The sequence below is a fragment of the Tamandua tetradactyla genome, chromosome 25, assembly GCF_023851605.1.
Source record: "Tamandua tetradactyla isolate mTamTet1 chromosome 25, mTamTet1.pri, whole genome shotgun sequence".
Taxonomy (NCBI): Eukaryota; Metazoa; Chordata; class Mammalia; order Pilosa; family Myrmecophagidae; genus Tamandua; species Tamandua tetradactyla.
The window spans coordinates 39,304,174-39,323,480 of record NC_135351.1 but is presented as its reverse complement, the minus strand read 5'-3'; the positions used below and the strand labels follow the sequence as shown (position 1 = coordinate 39,323,480).

General features: G+C 41.5%; 2 protein-coding genes across 4 annotated transcripts in view; one reads left to right on the top strand and one right to left on the bottom strand.

Annotated features, from left to right (window-relative positions):
• TXLNB (taxilin beta) overlaps positions 1-19,307 on the top strand; it is a 39,471-nt gene that overhangs the window by 766 nt on the left and 19,398 nt on the right. For all 3 annotated transcript variants that reach the window (XM_077143319.1, XM_077143321.1, XM_077143320.1), the window contains exons 2-4: positions 1,606-2,061; positions 7,529-7,620; positions 12,087-12,257. In XM_077143319.1, coding sequence (XP_076999434.1) covers positions 1,620-2,061; positions 7,529-7,620; positions 12,087-12,257 — 705 coding nt within the window. In that variant the 5' untranslated portion in view covers positions 1,606-1,619. The remainder of the gene's footprint in view (positions 1-1,605; positions 2,062-7,528; positions 7,621-12,086; positions 12,258-19,307) is intronic.
• The window catches only part of LOC143668785 (uncharacterized), a 60,406-nt gene continuing 49,195 nt past the window's right edge, over positions 8,097-19,307 (bottom strand). Inside the window, exon 6 of the mRNA XM_077143324.1 lies at positions 8,097-13,411. Coding sequence (XP_076999439.1) covers positions 13,381-13,411 — 31 coding nt within the window. The 3' untranslated portion in view covers positions 8,097-13,380. The remainder of the gene's footprint in view (positions 13,412-19,307) is intronic.

Sequence of the window (19,307 nt, the reverse complement as noted above, 5' to 3'; positions counted from 1 at the left end):
ATTTGATTTCATCCTGAAATAGCTTCCCTAACACTTTACAACCGACATATGAACGGAAACCCTTAAATGTTTACTGTTTTCAGATTGATTTTAAAAAGTGTTCTCTTCCCTTGGTTTCTGAGGATGACATGCTAAATACCATGATGCCTTCCACAAGAGCTTAAAATAACCTCTGGCTGGACAGCAGGTGCCACATGCCCCCGCCTTGAGCTGGGGGCGGGGGCTGGGAGCGAAGTTAAATATAGCCGGTGTGCACAGCACGTAGGGGGCAGGCCATGTGGCCGCTGACGGCGTGGCCCGGTGACGAAGCTGACCGATGGAGTGGGTGGAAGGAAGGGCTTCCTTCCAAGTGAATGAGAGCTGGGGGGGGGGGGGGGGGGCCTCATGGGAGTCTCCATTCATGCTGGTGTCCGCGAGGCCCGGGAGAGGGAGTGGGGCGGTCACGCTGGCGTTTCCTCTCCCTGCCAGCGCGGCAGCACACCTGGGCGCCAGGAGGAACCTGCCAGGTTTCTACGCTGTGAATTAACAGGCTCACTGTGAAACACCCTTTACAAGCGGAAAGCTATTCTATCTGTTTCTCTAAACATCCTGGCTGAAAGGCCCAAGCTAAAGCTCTTGCAAACTCAGAAATGGAGACCGCCAGAAACCCTGGAATCTTTTGCCTCATCACGTCCCTCTCGGACTATTGCCCGGATTATATCTGGATTTTTTTTCCCCAATTCATCCTTTCCCTGAATACTGGCCACTGCTATTTCTTAAAAATAAATAAGTTATTCTGGTGTTTCTTGACTGAGAAGAGAAAGCTGGGATCTGTTTTATCCTAAAGGAAAGTGGGTTTTAATGTTGGAACAAATGTGTATTGAGTAAATTCAAGAATTATCATGAGCACCACCGTGTAGTCACACTGGGCAGTCCGTTTGTTTATACCTGCTCTCACTGTCTTATTCTAGAAATGATGCTAGTGTGAACCTCAGAAAATGTGTTTTACTAAATGACAATTACATGTTACTCATCTGGGAAAAAGAAAACATTGGAAAAGCAAGAAAGTACCTCCTGCTTTCACCATTTTTGGTGTAAGCATTTACACCAAAATATTCATATTGATCACATCTTGAGTTATGGATTAAAATAGAGTTTAGGGATATTGTTGTAATGGATACTTTTAGTAGACTCAACAGCTCTTGCATTAACTGTTTTAACTTTGAAAGAAAACTAATACCAATTTAAATTTCAACCTTTAAGTGTATTCAACCATGTGCTTCCAACGATTTTGAACCTACATAGAATTGTATGAGAGAATGATAGCCACTAACTGACTATTCTAAGCAAAATGTCAAACAGGGCCATGCAAAGGAAATAATAGCATGAATTACTCTTTTCATGACAATAATAGGGGACACAAGTGGAATGCAAAGACCAAAACAAAAGTATGCTAGTAGTATGACTCAATTTGGAGAAATGACTTCCACCTGTTACTACCTTACTAACTAGCATCAGTGGCTTATGAAGGGGCGTTCAGTCAATGTTAGAAACCCATTTGGGGTTGTCCTTACCATTTACATACAGCTGAGTTAACTACCTTAACCTAACTGTGCTCATCTCTAGGCACTGCTCCCAATATGGAGACTGGTCAACCCATACTACCCTCAGTGGAACCGCAGTCAACAGCCCCAGGGGATGGAGAGGAGAGTTCTTCATTGCCACCGAGGCTAAATGGCCTGGAGAAGCCAGATGGCCAGGATTCCTCACCCCCAATCCAAGAACCAGAGAAAGGGGCAAGTGTGCAGCCTGAAAAGGCAGCTCATGATATCTCCGAAGAGTTGAATCGACAACTGGAAGACATTATAAGCACATACGGGTCCGCCGCCAGCACAACGGGGCAGGAGGGCCCTGGCACAACCAAAGAGAGGGCAGAATCCCTTGACCACGAGGAAAGGGACTATGAAGAGACCATGGAAGAGACTGAAAGGGAGCCCACAGCTTCTGGAGAGCCACCTGCAGCCAAAGAGTCTGTCGGCAATAAAGAGCAAAAATCGGAAAAGAAAATCCTAAAGGGATTAGGCAAGTCATTTGTCCTACTCTGTGGCTTTTCTCTCTTTGAATCTGTCCTAAAATGGGGCACTTCCTCTGACCTTTACTAAAAGCACATTTAGATAGATATGTCTCTCATTGGTTGGTTATAACAGCCTCCTTCAGGGATGCCCTGCATCTCCTCTTGCCATACCTGCCCTAGCCCCTCCCCCTCCTAGGGCTCCGAGAACACAAGTGGACTTCCTATTGCTGTTTGGAAGATGACCAAAATCCTGAACATGGTCTTTAAGGCCCTAACCAGGACCTCCAACTTTACCCCACATCACTGTGCCTCATGACCCCCATACTGAACATGCCACCTCTATCCTCCACCCCTGCCCCACCCCCACCAATATTACTGCCCAAGAGCTAGTCATTGTGATCTGCTTTTACACCTCCTGGAATGCGCAGATGCCATCCCTCAACAGGCCTGGTGCACATACTATTATCGCTACCTATTCTTTACCCTACTGGCAATCCAGCTCTTTGGGTGTTTACCTCCTACAAATGGTATTTTCTTAGCCCAACTGTAGTCTTTCTGTTTTGTGTTTTTATTATTCCATGCATCTTTCTTTTGCAGCAATTATTAGCATTTGAAGTTAAACATTAATTTTTTATGATTATTTGGTTAATTTGTATCTTTCCCTCAAGAGCTTCCATCTCAACGGCAGGGACTACAAGTGTATTTGGACATTGTTGGATGTCCAGTGCTAGGACAGTGGCTCAAAAGTCCCAAGAGCTCCAAAAATATTAGATATAAGAATGAATGAAAGAGAAATTGTTTAAAGCAAAACTAGCCAGTGGAATCTGGATTTAAACAAAAGATAATTGCAAGAATGGCTTTTGCCTCCAAAAGGGTTGTCCAATAGAGCATTGAATAGTCTATACCACTATTATATAAAATATTTTTCATTTATCGCAGCTCCTCAGAAATATGTCACTTATAGAGTGTCAACTATTACAGAAAATATACATTTCTACTCTCATTCATTCATTGGTTAGGCAAATATTTATCAATGCCTGTTCTTTGTCAGGCACTTTGTTCAGTGCTCAAAGATAAAGAAGTCATGGCCCTTTTTAAGGCACTCTAGGCACAGAGACAGACAGACAGACACGCAAACTGATCCTTGCAATGGGTGAATGTTGGGAGCACAGAGGGAAATTGGCAGCACCGATAATGGCTAAGCAGGGTGTGAGAATTAGTTTCTTAGCTATGAATGGAATCATGTGACTGCACATATGAGTCCCTCTTCCTGTCTACTCCAGCAAATTTCATAGAGACACTCACTGCAAGTACCACTTCCTAGTGGTTCCTTCTTTGATGTGCCCAGGTGGTGTTAGTGTCACCTTCCTCCGTTGTCCATTGACTTTCCTGCAGCATGCATCTGTCTACATACCTGTCTCCCATGCTGGATGGAAAATCTGCCATGAGCAGTGACCATTCCTTATTCATTTCTGGAAGACAGGGTGGTAGAGTGGAAGAGATCACGGTTCTTGGAGCTAGAACTGGGCTCAAACCCCAGTAAAAGGCCAACTGTAAACCCCAAAGTATTTCAGTACTGTCGTACAACATCACTATGATGATAACACTGCTTTCAAGAAGGGCTAAATGACACACTCAATGGCTGTGGGAAGAGCATACTGAAACCACCTGGTGTAAGGGTCAAAATAAACAGGTAATACCTTTAAAACATTCCAAAACCCAAGGCTGGAATCAATCTAGTGTTTTAGAACTTTGGACAAGAAAATGAAGTTGCTCTGTGTTACTGAGCTATCTTCCCTTCTCTATCCAACATGTCTCAGAATGTTCCTTTGCATTAGTGGCTGTTTTCCAGAATACTGTATATAAAATCTCATTCCAGAGGTGGACAATTTCAAGGGGTCCTAACCAGGGAAGCTATTTTACTGTATCATCTCGAACCTATTTTGATTATTTTGTTGTTGTTTGTTTTTGTTTTTTTAAAACCTGTTTTTTACCTAGGAATTTGTGTGTGTTATACCAAGGGTGGTGAGCATGAAGAAAGTAGGGTTCAAGTTAAACATGGCCAATTTCTCTTCCATGTGTTATGTCACGATCTATATTAATCTTACACTTAAAAATCATCAGACTAATGTTTCTTAGAATTTGAAAACATTCTACCTCTCTAATTCTACCACTAGCTACAAGTGACCAAATTTCAGCTGAATGTGCCTGACTGGAACCATTGTTTGTGAACTGGAGTGGCCTCGTGGGCCGCCTGTTGGCTGCTGGTCCTTTCATACCATCCCCAGAGTGTCACTAACATATTCCCCTAAACATGGTGCTATTTCAGCTACATTATGAACTAAAACACCATTTGTGGGCTAGACTAAATGTGAACCCACCATTTTAAGCATTACTGGGGATTGGATCATGTCTCCCACAAAAGGCAAACTCAGGTCCCAAGCCCTGGTCCTATGGGTGTGAACACATTTGTAATTAGGACCGTTGACGATGTTATTAGTCAAACTGACGGGGGGTGGACCTTAATCCAATATGGCTGAAGTCCTTATAAGAAAATGAAATTGGACATAGGGAGCAGCCAGAAGCTGGAAGTCAATGGAACATGGAAGAGAAAGGAGAAGACACACCATGTGCATTGCCATATGACAGAAAAGCCAAAGAACCCCAAAGACTGCATGAGCCAGAAGATACTGACCCTAGGAGGAAGCAAGACTTCTTGGCTGCTACTAAATTCAATGACACTGCACTATTGTCTACCAGTGGTCTTCAAACTCAACTGTGTGTTGAATTCAAACACAGAATTTGACAAAAATATGGTCCCCTGCGATGCACCCTCAGAGATTCAGGATCAGGAGATCTGGAGTGGAGGCTCAGCACCCTGTATAACGTTGACGCAGATTGTGGAATCAATGATTCTGATGTTTCAGAAAGCGCTTCCTCACCCTCTGGGGAAAACAATTTAAAGTGCAGGCTGTGGACTCTTTTTTAGAACATATCTGCACCTTTTATAGAATTTTAGCAGGTCATTCAGCCCTTACCTGAAGATATATTCTCAGACTATGCTTATGCACATATTTATTGAATGTTTATCCAGTAGTACTTTGCTGGTATTTTGAGATGCTGAAATTTTCTGATTCTCTCACCCAAATTTTTATAGATTGTGTACTTAGGACCTTTTGATATTTCAGGTGAAGTTGAAGTTTCTTTGCTGCCAGAATTCTCTAACCTTTAATATATACTCAATGAAAATCTCCAATAGTGGTGATAATAACATTTTCTAAATTTATTGGACCACAAGACCCTCAAAGACCATCTTGACTATTTGGGAAATGTCTCTATAGCTCAAGATTTGTCTTTCTTTCCAGGGCTGCATATTTACCCACAATCAGCCCACCACACACTGGAACAGCTGTGGAAACATTTTTAAATCCCTTTAGCCAGGCAGGTCATTTTCTCCTTGGCATCTGAACTGAAAGAAACAACAACAGACTCCCCATTAGGCAGCACCATGACACCATGATGTGTCCTGCTAAGAGCTGAAGCTCCCCCTTGCCTCCCCCCTCCCCTAACCACCACTGGTTCACAAGGGTTTTAGTAATCACTTCAAAGGCCAATGCTTAATGGGCCACCCAAGCAGCATATAGCCATAAGCACCAAACTGTGATAAAATGTAATATACCTTTTGAAATTCAGAATGATCAGTGATTGAGTACGAAGCCCATCAGAGAAAACAAGGTTTATCCATAGGTCCACTCTGTTTTGTGAGATGATTGATCAGAAAGACAGCAAGTGGCAAACTTGAGGTCACTATTGTTGCTAGAGAGAAAGAAAATAGAACCCATTAGTATATTGGTTGAGAAAAGTTTACCCTACTTCAGTTCCTGGACTCTGTCTTTCTAGTACCAGGTGAGCTCAGTTCTTCTTTCCTAGAGGCCCCTGGATTAGGATACTGGTGTCCTGAGAGAACTTTGCACACCTGTTTCCTTACTTTCCTTACAGTGGTCCCTTTCCCAGATGGTTGGGTTCACCCATTTTCGTTTGACCCCTGGCATATCTCTGAAACAGTGATAAAGTATTGCTTGAATCAAATGCTAAATTTTATGCAGAACCAGAGGAATTCAGGAGAAAGAGCAACTCACAAAGACTGAGAAGTTCAGATTAGGTTCAGAGGGAAGCTAGGACTTGGGCCAGGTCCTAGAAAGGTAGGAGGTTACACTTTGATAGACCATTTGAAGAGCTGGAATTAGTGGTGAACAAGGCCCCCAAGTCTCACACCTTCCTCCAAACCTGAAGCCCAATGGATGCTTGTAGACAAGGGTTCCAGGCACTCCAGAAAGGCAAATGAGGCAGTCTGAAATGAAGAAGACAAAACGAAGAACAACGAGGAAAAAAGAGGAAAGAAGGAAGCTGAGGCTCATTGTAAAATAATCATGAATAGAAGCATTAAAAATTTTAGCATAAACTACCACTAGGGACAGAAAATGAAACTACCAATAGGGATTGAGGGCTGAGTGGGAGAGAAGTCCTGGGAAGGCTGGGCTGGAACCACAGAGATGAAGAGGGGCTTCCAAAGCCTGGCTCCACTTCCCTCCACACTGACCTCTTTCTTCGCTTAGCAGGAGATCTGGTTAGGGTGATTTCCACCCAAACCTCAGGGGATAGGCCCCTGCACAGAAATAGGACAATGCACTCCCCAAAGAAGAGGGAAAATGGGTAATAGAAGAAGGAAAACCACAGAAACAAAACAGGCAGGCTGACCTGCTTTGGACTGTAATTCTATCAACTTGATGTTTCAATACTGATCATCTCATGCAAGTCAGAAACTTTGATGGATTGTTTTACTTCTTTTTTATTAAAAGTGGAAAAATGGGTGATTTATTATTTCATAAATTCACTACTTTGAGTGGATTCATTCTGTCACACAGTAAGAACAGGGGACGATTAACAAGACTAGATTCTTGAATTAAAAATAGACCAGTGTTTGAGCTGACATTTATTGAGAATCTGTTGTGAGCCTGACACATTCCCACCTATTTTCACACACGTCTTAGTAAATCCTCAAACACTTTGTAAGGTGTCATACCTTCCTTCAGGGAGAAAAATATTATGCCCGAGACTCAAAGAGGCTAAGCAGCTGCCCAAAGCCAGGAATAAGTACTCATGGTCCACCTGGGATGCCAGCCTTTCCTGAGAGCAACCTCAACACCTTTTTTTTTTTTTTTGTATGCTGCATGGCAGGGTCACATTTCATTATTTTCCAATGGGAGTATCCCATTCTTGCAGCACCACTTACTGAATTTTTTGTTTGGTTGGTTGTTTCTTGTTTGTTTGTTTTGGCATGTTGGTTTGTCTTTTAGGAATTGCATGGGCCGGGAATTGAACCCGGATCTCCCGCACGGCAGATGAGAATTCTACCACTGAGCTATTGAACACACTTTTTTTTTTAATGACTTTATGTTTTTCTTTTTTTTTAAGGCAAAGAAGCCAACTTGCTAATGCAGAATCTGAACAAGTTGCACACACCTGAAGAAAAATTTGATTTTCTATTCAAGAAGTACGCTGAACTGGTAAGAACTCTGATTAGCTCTTTTTATAAGAAAGAAGCATGGCATGGCCTGAGCCTAGGAAAGAGGATGTTAGTTTTTCATGCACTTCATGTGATCCAAGGCTCATTACTTCAAACAAGCCAAATATAGAATCCTTAAAAGTAAGGTTTTTGGTTGGGCCACGGTGGCTCAGCAGGCAGAGTTCTCACCTGCCATGCCGGCGACCCGGGTTCAATTTCTGGTGCCTGCCCATGCAAAAAAATAATAATAATAAAATAAAAAAATTAAAAAGTAGCTTTTTTAAGGAAAAGAAAATGACAAGCCAACAAATACCAGCAGAAAGGAAGAAAGAGGGCAGAATTTACCTCCCTCAATTATGGGTAAAATTGGGACATTGGAGAGAGAAGTATAGATAATTTAAAAATGTGAATATTCCAAAGTTTTTTGAAATTTGGAATGAAACAAGTATAGTGAACATAAGGATAACCAAAGCTTCCACTCACTTCTTGTACCCAAGTTTTTTGAGGTTTTTTGAGGGGGGACCCCTTAGAAGGCAGAGGGTTGACTTAACACGATCCCTCAGCATGCGGCACATTCTCCTCAGGTCTGGGTGGCACCTAATTGATGGCTGATTGATTGATGGATCCTCTCTGAGCCACATTCCTCTCCCCTTCCCTTCAGTGGCAAAGCTTTGGAAGTGAGTTTTGAGCCCGGGTGTAGGTCCTGCCATACAGCCTGCCTCCCAGGAACATGGTGGGGAGCGAGGAAAACCACTCCCAGGGTCACAGAGGACCCCTGAGTGGGTTATCTCTTCACCAGTGTTCTAGAATTGAGCACTGTGGAGAAAAGGAGAGGGCTAGAAGGCCGGCCTCCCTGGTTTCTGTGATCTCTCCCAAACACATGCCGACGTGAAGATGGACATGGCTGTTTGCACAGCACCCCAAAGGTGGTCTGCAGCTGAGATGTGGCATCCTTTCCAGCAAGCCTAGGCAATTGACTTCTCTTTCATTTCTGCTTCTTTACCTTAAAAAAAATATCACGCACCTATTTCTTTTGGAAAAGCAATAGCAAAAGAATGAAATAAGCCCACATACAGAAAAACAATCCCTCCAGGGAGTAGTTGAGCTGCCTCTGAAGGCCAGTATTCCTTGGAGCTAGTGGAGCTTAAGCAATGGGAGTCTCTCACTTGGATGGCCCCTTCTGAGTCCCTCAACAGAATTTTCCAGTCTTAATTATTTTTAAGAGGGTCCACACAACTGATAGGCTTCAGGTTCACAAGCCTTTTGGGTCCTTGGTTCTATCTTATCCTGGTCTTGACTTTCACTCCCATTTAGTCTTGGAATTCCCTATTTCTTCCTCCCTCCCTCCCCTTCTCCCTCCATCATTTCCTTCTTTCCTTCCCTCCTTCTGCCTTGCTGCATCCTGTTATGCTGAATTATCATACAATAGAATCATAGAAAAGCTGAAGCTGTGAGTAGCCATTTGCCTACTTCTGCAAACAATACTTGAAAATTATTTTTTAATCACAACCACATTCTGATAATATAAGAAGGATGCTGACTACATGCAACAAACAAAAATACCTCTAATTCCGCCAGTTAAAACAGACTTTCCAGTTCCATCACATATGCAGAGATGATGTTTATTATAATTACCATAATAAGGCAAATATAATTTGATATCTGGACTTTTTCGCTCACAGGACAGGCATTTTCTCACATAGTTTACAGTCTTCGTAATTATATCTTATAAAAGCCGTGTCATATTTCATTAAATGGTGATATCCACTCATTCTCTTAAGTTTGGGATGCATAAATTTCTTTCACTATTTGCTTTCCCAAATATTGCTCTACTAAACATCATTGTACATTAGGCTTGCTCCTTCTTCTTTTTATGACCTTAGAAAGAAGTTCCAGAAATGGTCTGACTATATCTAGCAGGATGAATTCTTTTTTATTTTCAAACTTTATGGCTATGTTGCTTTTTGCAAGCATGGTCAAAATTTACAGAGCAAGTATAAATATGTCAATTTTATTGCAACTTGTTTTAGCATTGGCTATTATCCATCTATTAACAATTTAAACTTCCCAAAATGCTAGATGCCAAAATAGTATTTTTCCCCAGCTCTCACCTATCTATCCTTGTTCTTTTCAATATTTTCCATATCATTTCCCCATGGCCCTTTCCATTTACCTACTCATATCAAGGCCGTTTACATTTAGTTTGTAGTGCCATGTTGGGAGGAGGAGGCAGCATTCTAGACTAGCACAGGGAACCTTTGAAGGGGTGGCAGCCCTACAGCAGAACCCTGGAGAAGAACCACTTCTCCAATCTGCCCAAGGTTTTTTCCATGGGTCAAAGCTATTTGCTCTGGGTGCAGGAACCCCCTTGTCCCTACCCATCCTCCTAGCCAAGCAGTTACCTGCCAGAGGTTATTTCTATTAACAGTTTAGCATGAGAAATAGAAAAGTGTCATGGATTTTCTAACTGAATCTTGAGCCTAGTGTCAATTTCAAGCAGTATTTACAGTAACATAAGCTTAGTTTTTTTCCTGATGTCGATTCTTACCGAAGAGTGAATTACCTTCAACCTGAAGCCAGACCTTCACACCTGAACACCCCTGGCTTAGCCAGGAGGGTGCAAAATGGTCATTACAGGGGGCAGAACAGAAGGAGGTAAGGAGTTGCATGAGACGTGAAGTGAAGAAAAGGGGAGGCTCCTGAGCATCTCGTGCAGGAAGAACAGAGACAGATGTCTTAGTCTTCCAAGGTTACCATAACAAAATCCTACAAGGTGGGTGGCTTTAAACAACAAGAAATGCTTGTCTCACAGTTCTTGGGGCAAGAAGTCCGAATGCAAGCTGCTGGCAGGGCCATGCCCCCTGAAGTCCGTAGGGTTGTCAGCAATCGTGGTGTCCATGGCATCACTCCATCTCCGACTCGACCACGTGGCCGTCTTCTCCCTCCCTATCTGTGCCTAGCTCTCTCCTTTTTATGAGGCCTCCAGGCATAGTGGACAGGGCCAACCCTACTCCAGTTTAGTCTCATCTTAGCTAATAGCATCTTCAAAGATCCTATTTCCAAATGGGAGTTAGGACTTGAATATATCTTTTTGGAGGATACGTTTCAGGCTGTAATAGTGGGGAAACCGAGGCACACATCAGCGTTCATGTTACACAGGCACCCATCTGCATCAGGCTCCATGACACAGCAGAAATACCAGGTCCAGAGGCACCCAGGGGCTCCTGGATCTTCCTTTGCCTTGGCCAACGAGGTTACTACTAGAACTAGCTTCCGCCTGGTGTAGGTACCATCAGGCACGAAGGGAACTGAATCCAGCTGAGGAAATGGCAGGACAAAGGGCTGCAGTGTGAGAACAGACCCACCTGACATCGACACCCCTAGCGTGTGCTGGTCTCCAGCAAAGGTTATAGCCCTGCAGTAAATGGCCAGATTTAGCAAATAAAAAGATAGAGCACCCAGTTTAATTTGCATGTCAGAAAAACAACAAATAATTTTTTAGTAAAAGGTTGTCCCATGCAATATATGGGATATACCAATACCAGTGAATATATTCCTTATTTATCTGAAATTGAACTATACTTGGCATCCTGTATCTCATCTGTCAACCTAGCAATGCAGAGATGGAGAGTGCAGTGGCAAATTGGCTTCAATTTTCGTCCTATCCCTGGCAGCTTAGTTGTGGCCACTCAAGCAATCTGGGGAGAATTCTGAGCCCCATAACTCAGCAAGTATTATAATCTGTTGGCTGTGAGACCGAGAGGGTGGGATGGGCACAGAGCAGGGTGTGTTTCTGAGTTTTACCAATCATGCTGTTGAGTTGTGCACTGGCCATTTCTGAAGCTTTGGTGAGAAGCTGTCTATGCTTTGGTTTCTGAGGAGCCAGTTCTCTTCTCCTCCTTTCTCACAATCCATACCCACAGCTCAGAATTATAAGGAGGGGGTTCTCATCCTCTGTCTACCAGGAAGCCACTGTTCCCGAGAAAGAACTGTGAGAACTAAACGTAACCCAAGCAGGCACACTGTTGGCCATTGCCTCCATGTTAAGGCATCATCAGGAATTCTGGCTCATTGCAGGTTTTGAGATATACCTTTCCATATTGACTGGCATTGTTAGATAGACTCAAAAAAAAAAATAGATAACTATCTCTAGACCACTAAAACAAAGACCAAAGTAAGAAGAGCTCGATAATAATATTATAATAAGTAAGAGGAGATCAATGATGATATTCTAATAATAAAGATGACGGCGATAAAGAAAAACCTATAAGTGCTCTGCTCCACAAACTATAAGTACGCAAAGGTAACATCTGTGGAGCTTCTTTGCTTCCAGACGGAAAGGGGTAATAGCAAAAGATGTTTCCAAAGAACCATGGAGTAATCTGTGGGTTTTCCTCCTTTGGTTCCTTTCTGTCAACTCAATAGCGATCCCTGCCATTTCTTTCTCATTTGCAACCCCCCGTCTAGCTAGAGGAACACCGCACTGAGCAAAAGACCTTCAAGCTCCTACAGAAAAAACAGGTACAAATCCAAAAGGAGAAGGACCAGTTGCAGGGCGAGCACAGCAGGGCGATCCTCGCTCGAAGCAAGCTGGAAAGTCTGTGCCGGGAGCTGCAGAGGCACAACAAGACACTGAAGGTAGGGCCTTGGGTGGGAGAATGCACCTCCTTGCATGCTGCCCAGCCACAACCCTCTGCCACCTGTGGGAAGGGCATGACTTTTAGAACCATGGGGGCTCAGGTTCAACTAGCCTTGCCACTCGCTCACTTGGGACCCTAAGCAAATTATTTTACCTCCCTGAACCTGTTTCTTCATCCATGAAATGGGGAATATGCCAACTTCACTGGGTGTTTGGGAAAATAACTTAGGTCCCACAGGTGCCCTCCCACCCGGTACTGGACACAGAGCAGGCCCTTGGCCAAATCTGTACCCTCACCCCCTTCTTACCTTTTCTTATGTTGCATTTCTCTGTTGCTGCTGCCTATCAAAGGTAGGCCTTAGTTCTACTTTTTGGAATAAAAATCTGTAAAACATCAACACTTTTTGCATCTATCATGAAATCTGCAAGCCACAAGATAAATTGGCAGGAAGCTAATTGACATGATAAAGTGAGAGGGAGAGCTAAAATGTCAACAGTCATCTCGGAAAAGAAGCTACTTGAAGAAAAAAAACACTAAAACTCTTCAGACTTAATTATTTAATCTAACCATAATAGACTGATCACTTCATTAAGTTTGCATGGGTGTCATTAATTACAGCCTAAGCCTCTAGCAGTGTGGTTAATTTGATCTCACAAAGACACCAGCTCCATTCAAAAAGGCAAGAGTCAGGGCTCTACGAGATAACACAGCTTGCATCCACCGGCCTCTTCCAACCAAATATCCTGAAGCTCTTGACAAACAATAATTAATTCGAACCAGTGTTCCTATGAGGGGATTATTATTATATGGATTTAGAAGGAGATATGTTAAGACACAGAGGGATGAAAATCATGGCTGAATTTGTGCAATGAGTTAGGAAGAAAAATGGAAGAGAACGAGGAGGATGATAGTGACATATTCCAAATGGTTTCTAGATATCTGGGGAGTAGGAGGCCAGTGTGATGAACTTTAACTCTCAAGTTACAAGTTCTAGAAGATGGGTTTCGGGCATATCTTCAGTGATTGCATGAAAGACGATCAGAAATCCAGGCTGGTGTGGGGGGTCCCAGGGAGGTGAGCATCACCCATAACTCAAGGTTCGCGTTCATGTGAGAGCACGCTCATACCAATCTCCAGGCTTTCGGTAGTGCCCTAGAGCAAGGAGATACAAATTAAATCAGACATGGGAGGAAGGTTTAATTATTCAACAGAGAGAACTAAAGAGTGGAAGGAAGGATGTGACTCAGTCTCCTTGGGTAGCATTCTAAGGCAGAAGGGGAAGTGGCCAGAGACTGTAGGATGTGTGATGGTACAGGCAACAAGCCAAGTCTCATTATTGGAGTGGAAGTTATGCTAACTGCTTTACAGATATTATTTCATTTTATCTTTCCAACAACCCTAGGTGGTATTTACATCTCCATTTTATTGAGGATACTATTCTCATTTAACTGAGGGCTTAGTAATCTGAATCAGTTGCTTAAATTCATGAATATTGTAGCATCAAAATCAAGATGCAAATTCAAAATATTTTCCGATTTCTCTTCTGATTTCTTCTTTCACTCCTGGATTATTTAGAGGTTTAATTTCCAGATATTTAGGATTTACCTAGTTATCTCATTATTCTGACTTCTAATTTAATTCCATTGTGGTCAGAGAACATACTCTAGATGATCTCAATCCTTTGGCAATTTTGAGACTCCCCATGGCCCATCGTACAATCTACCTTGATGAACACACTATGTGCATCTGGAAAGAATGTTTAATCCGCGATGTTGGGTATAGTGTTCCAAAATAAGAATTTTGGACTTTACTGAAATTTAAGTTTAGTTGGTCTATCAGTTGCTGAGAAACAGGTGCTGAAAAGCTCCTAGTATACATGTAGAATTGTCCATTTCCCCTTTTAATTATATCAATTTTTACTTCGTGCAATTTGAAGTGTTGGTATTGGATATATACACATTTATGATTGTTGAGTCTCCCTGATGGATTGACCATTTTATCATTATAAATTGTCCTTCAGCAACTCTTTGTCTTGACATCTACATTATTGGATAAAACAGTCAAATGAGTCTTCTTATGCTTACGGTTTGCATGTTATATTTTTTTACCCACACTTAGTTTCAACTCAGGTCTTTATATGCAAAGTGCATCTCTTATAGATAGTGTATACTCCAACCTTTTTCATTCTTAGAGTCTCCCTTTCAATTGGAATTCTAGCCTATTAAGATTTAATGTAATCATGCACGTGGTTGGATATAAATCTACCATTTTATTATTTATTTATCTTTGTCACCTGTTTTCTGTCCTTTTGTTCTTTCCCTGCCTTTCTTTGGATTGTTTGCTTGCTTTCGAAATTGCATTTTAATTTATCTCGGCTTTTTAATTATACATGTTTACATTATTTTTAGTAGTGGCTCTGTGATTACTATATACATTCTTAACTTTTCACAGTCTACTTGGAGTTAACAATGTATCACTTTGCATAATATGGAGAAACCTTGCAATTAACCTTGCATTTACGCCCCTCCACATACATATATTTATAAAGCCCGTGAGACAGTGATAATATTTTGCATTAAACAGTCATATATATTTCTTAACAAATTAAAAAGCAAAAAATGCCCTTTTTATTTACCTAGATAATTACCATTTCTGATGTTTTCATTCCTTGTGAAGCTCTGAGTTTTTGTGTGACATCATTTCCCTCAGCCTACCAAACTTCCTTTACCTTTCTTATGGTATGGGATTTCTGTAAATGAATTCTCTTAGTTCTATCTTTTATCTTTAAAATGCTTTATTTTGCCTGTATTATTGAAGACTATATTCCTTGGATATAGCATTCTAGATTGGTAGGAGTTTTTTTTTTACCTTTGGACTTTTACAGATGTTGATCCACTGTATTTTGACTTCCATAATTTTTAATGAAAAGTGACTATAATTTAAACTGTCATTCTCCTGTATATGACACATTTGTCATCTCCAGTTACTTTCCTGATTGAATGGTCTTCTTTGTATTTATTCTGCTTATGGGTTGCTGAGCTTCTTATAGCTGTAAATGGATGTCTTTCACCAAATTTGGGGAAATAGCCATTATTTCTTGAAATATTTTTCCACCCTATTCCCCACCCCACCACACTTTCATCCCTGGGAAATTCCAATTCTATTTGTGTTTGACTTTTTGTCACAGGTCCCTGAGTCCCGTGTAATGTTCTTCACCAATATTTTTTCTCTTTTATCTCCAGGTCCCATCATTTTTATTAGTTTACCTTCATCTTCACTGACTCTTTCCTCTCAGATCTCCATTCAGTGATTTTTTTACCCCTTATCCCCGCCCCCTTATTATTTATTTACTTATTTGTCTTTATTTTCTTACTCATCTGTCCCTACACTGGATAAAGGGAGTGTAGGTCAGAAGGTTTTCACAATCAAAAGGTTGCACTGTAAAAGCTCCATAGTTATACACTCATTATCCAGAATCAAGGTTACTGGTTTACAGTTCGTTTCAGGCAATCCCCTCTAGCTACTCAAATACACTGTTCTAGTTTGCTACTGCCATAATGCAATGTACCAGAAACAGAATGGCTTTTTTAAAAGGTGAATTTAATATGTTGCTAGTTTACAATTCTAAGGCTGAGAAAATGTCCCAATTACAACAAAGAAATGTCCAATCAAAGGCATCCAGGGAAAGATACCTTAGTTCAAGAAGGCCAGTGAAGTTCAAGGTTTCTCTCTCAAGTGAGAAGGCACACAGCAAACACAGTCACAGTTTCTCTCTTGCCTGGAAGGGCACATAGCGAGCAAGGCGTCACCTGCTAGCTTTCTCTCCTGGCTTCTTGTTTCATGAAGCTCCCCAGGAGGTGTTTCCCTTCTTCATCTCCAAAGGTCGCTGGCCTGTGGGCTTCCTGCTTCTCGTGGCCATGTTGTTCTTCTCTGCTCTCTTTGAAACTCTCATTCTCCAAAATGTTTCCTCTTTTATAGGGCTTCAGAAACTAATCAAGATCCACCCAAATGGGTGGAGACATGCCTTTACCTAAATCCAGCTTAACAACCACTCTTGATTAAATTACATCTCCAGGGAGATGATTTGATTACAGTTTCAAACACACAATATTGAATAGGGATTAGAAGAAATGGCTGCCTTTACAAAATGGGATTAGGATTAAAACATAGCTTTTCTAGGGTACATACATCATTTCAAACCAGCACATACACCAAAAACTGAAAACAGATATCTATATAATACACAAGAATAATCTCTAGAAAGACCTCTCAACTCTATTTGAAATCTCTCAGTCACTGAAACTTTATTTTGTTTCATTTCTCTTCCTCCTTTTGGTCAAGAAGCCCTTCCCAATCCCACAACGCCCAGTCTAGGCTCATCCCTAGGAGTCAGGTCCCACATTGCCAGAGTGGTTTGCACCCCTGGGAGTCATGTCCCACGTAGGGGGGAGGACAGTGAGTTCACCTGCAGAGTTGGTTTAGAGAGAGAGAGGCCACAGCTGAGACACAAAAGAGGTTTTCTGGGGGTGACTCTTAGGCATAATTATAAGTAGGCTCAGCTTGTCCTTTGCAAGAATAAGTTTCATAAGGGCAAGTCCCAAGATTGAGGATTTGGTCTTTTAAATTGGGAGACCACATCCAGTCAGTGATTTTTAAATTTACAGAGTATTTTTAGTAGCTTATTTTTGTTTCCTGAGATTTCCTATCTTTTTATTCACTGATATGTGCCTTTACATACCTTTTAGTATAGTTATAGGGCCTGTTTAAAAATTCTTGTCTACTAATTGCACGCCTGGGCCACTGCAGAATAGTCTTTCATTTATCATCTTTTCTCTTAAGAATGGGTCACATTTTCTTGATTCCTCACATGTCAGGTGACTTTAGATTGTGTCCTGAAGTTGTGACTGCTGTGCTGGGGAGAATCTGGATTCTAGTCTATGCCTCTGAAAAATGCTTATTTGTTTTAAAGCAGGCAATTAACTTGGAGTAAAATTGTAAGCTCCGTTTCCTGGGCAGCAGCTCAGGTCTCAGTTCAGTTCTCTCTTCCTTGACCAGGTGGCCTCGAGTCTGCCCTACACACACGGAGTTCAGGGGCAGCCGGAGGTTGGGGCAGAGTTTATCTACAGACTTTGGGACTCTCCCTCTCTGACCTTCTCTTTCCTGGGCGCGTCTTGCTCTCCAGTGGCTGTAGCTGCTTGGAGCTCTGTACTCTCATTCTTCAGGCCAGAAAGATGGTGGGTTTTCTATGAGCGTTTGACCCATCCCACTCCAGCTGCCAACTGCATTTTCCCCTCAAGCTGAAAAAAAGCTGTAAAAAGTGGGAAACTTACTACATACCATTTCCTTTTTACAAACGTCCACTTCCCTCCAGAATCTGCCAGATTCTGTTTACTCTCCAATGCCCTTAAGTAGTTGTTTCTTGAAGTGTCCAGAGTATAGAGCTGTAGTCTCTGAGAATCAGCACAGTCTGAGCTCAATGGGCCCTTCCAGATGTGGGTTTAACCTAAAGAGTTCCAAGTCACTGGCAGCTGGCTAACCTCAGTATATCCAAATCTAAAATTCATGTGCTAGGGGCTTGGGAAGAGATGGAAAGAGAATGCATACCCAAGCTACTCCCCCACCAGAAATTTCAACTTTTGCTGTCCCTTATCAAAATTTCCTTTTCAATAGTCAGCAACTCCATAAAAACTCACAATTTAGGACAATTTAGAAAAGAACCAGTGAAAGTCTATGATAGGGGCATGTTTCAAAAAATATATATACCACACATATTTGAAGCAATAAATCCGGGCCTCAAACAACACTGAAAAAGAACTGCTCAGGAAGAGATGGGTAAGTGTCTCAGGCAATATGTTATTAGTAAAGAAATAAGTAGGATTTGTTTTCAGAATATCACACAATTTTAACATGGAAAGGACTAAAGGAATCAGTCAGTCCAAACTACTCTTATATCTGTATATAAATTAATAACTCAGTGATCTATTAAAGAAAGAGTATTGAACACCTATGGATTTTATGCCAGGCACAGTATTGGTTCTAAGTTGTGTTTTCTTAGTTTTTTTAGATTTTCTCCTGCAATCTTGTGTGCATTCATAATTTTCACTGTGACTAAAGTATTTGCTAAAGAAAAGAAAAAACTTTTTTCTCAGACACTGGTCAAATTATTGCCAATTCCTTATTAAGGGGCTCAAATTTTAGAGGATATTGCAAGATTTCAACTTTCTCTTGCAAAATGCAAAATACCATTTTGTGGACCAGGACTGGGTGCCCTGATGCTTTGACTTGTGTTTAAAGCAATCCTAACAGCCACCCCTTCTGATTTGTAGTCAACAATCAGTAAAAAACTGAGACTGCTGGCTGGTATGGGGTGGTTCTTTGATTTATTCATTCATGGATGGAATAGTTGTACGTGCTAGAGGCTCTCACGTCCTAGCTTGTAGTTCCATGAATCAGAGCTCGCTGAGGTCTAGGCTGACGACAGCAAGGAGGAAACAATCACCATCAAAGGTATATTCAATTCCTTATAACCCATTAGCCATAAGTGGTTTCAGTGAGACACGTATAGTAGGGGTCAAGGTGACAAGGCCAGGAAATAACATCGAGGAATGTTAATTCCCTCCCTGAGGAAGTGCAATAACGTCTACAATCTCCCTAGGAAGCTGTCACTCAAAACAGTTTTATTACGTGAATAAAGTACAACTCTAATACCAGAAGTCACATTATAATTAGGGAAAATGTTAAGACTGTAGAGGAAAAAGGAAACCTAATAATAAATGAAAATATTTCCAGAGCATCTATTTTCAGCACTGATCACATTATTCTACTATCATAATAAAGATTTGCACAATTGCTTCTATTTAAATGATTTCTTCAGGGAAAAAAATCCTGTTACATAAATGGAACTTGGTAGGCGACTAAATGTAGTATAATTTTACATGCCAACTATGAAGCAAGCTTTCATATTAACAATTAATCAGAACTGAAAGGAATCCTAAAATGTCTATATTGCTTGTCATCAGTGTTAAGTGTCTCTATCTTTGGTATGATG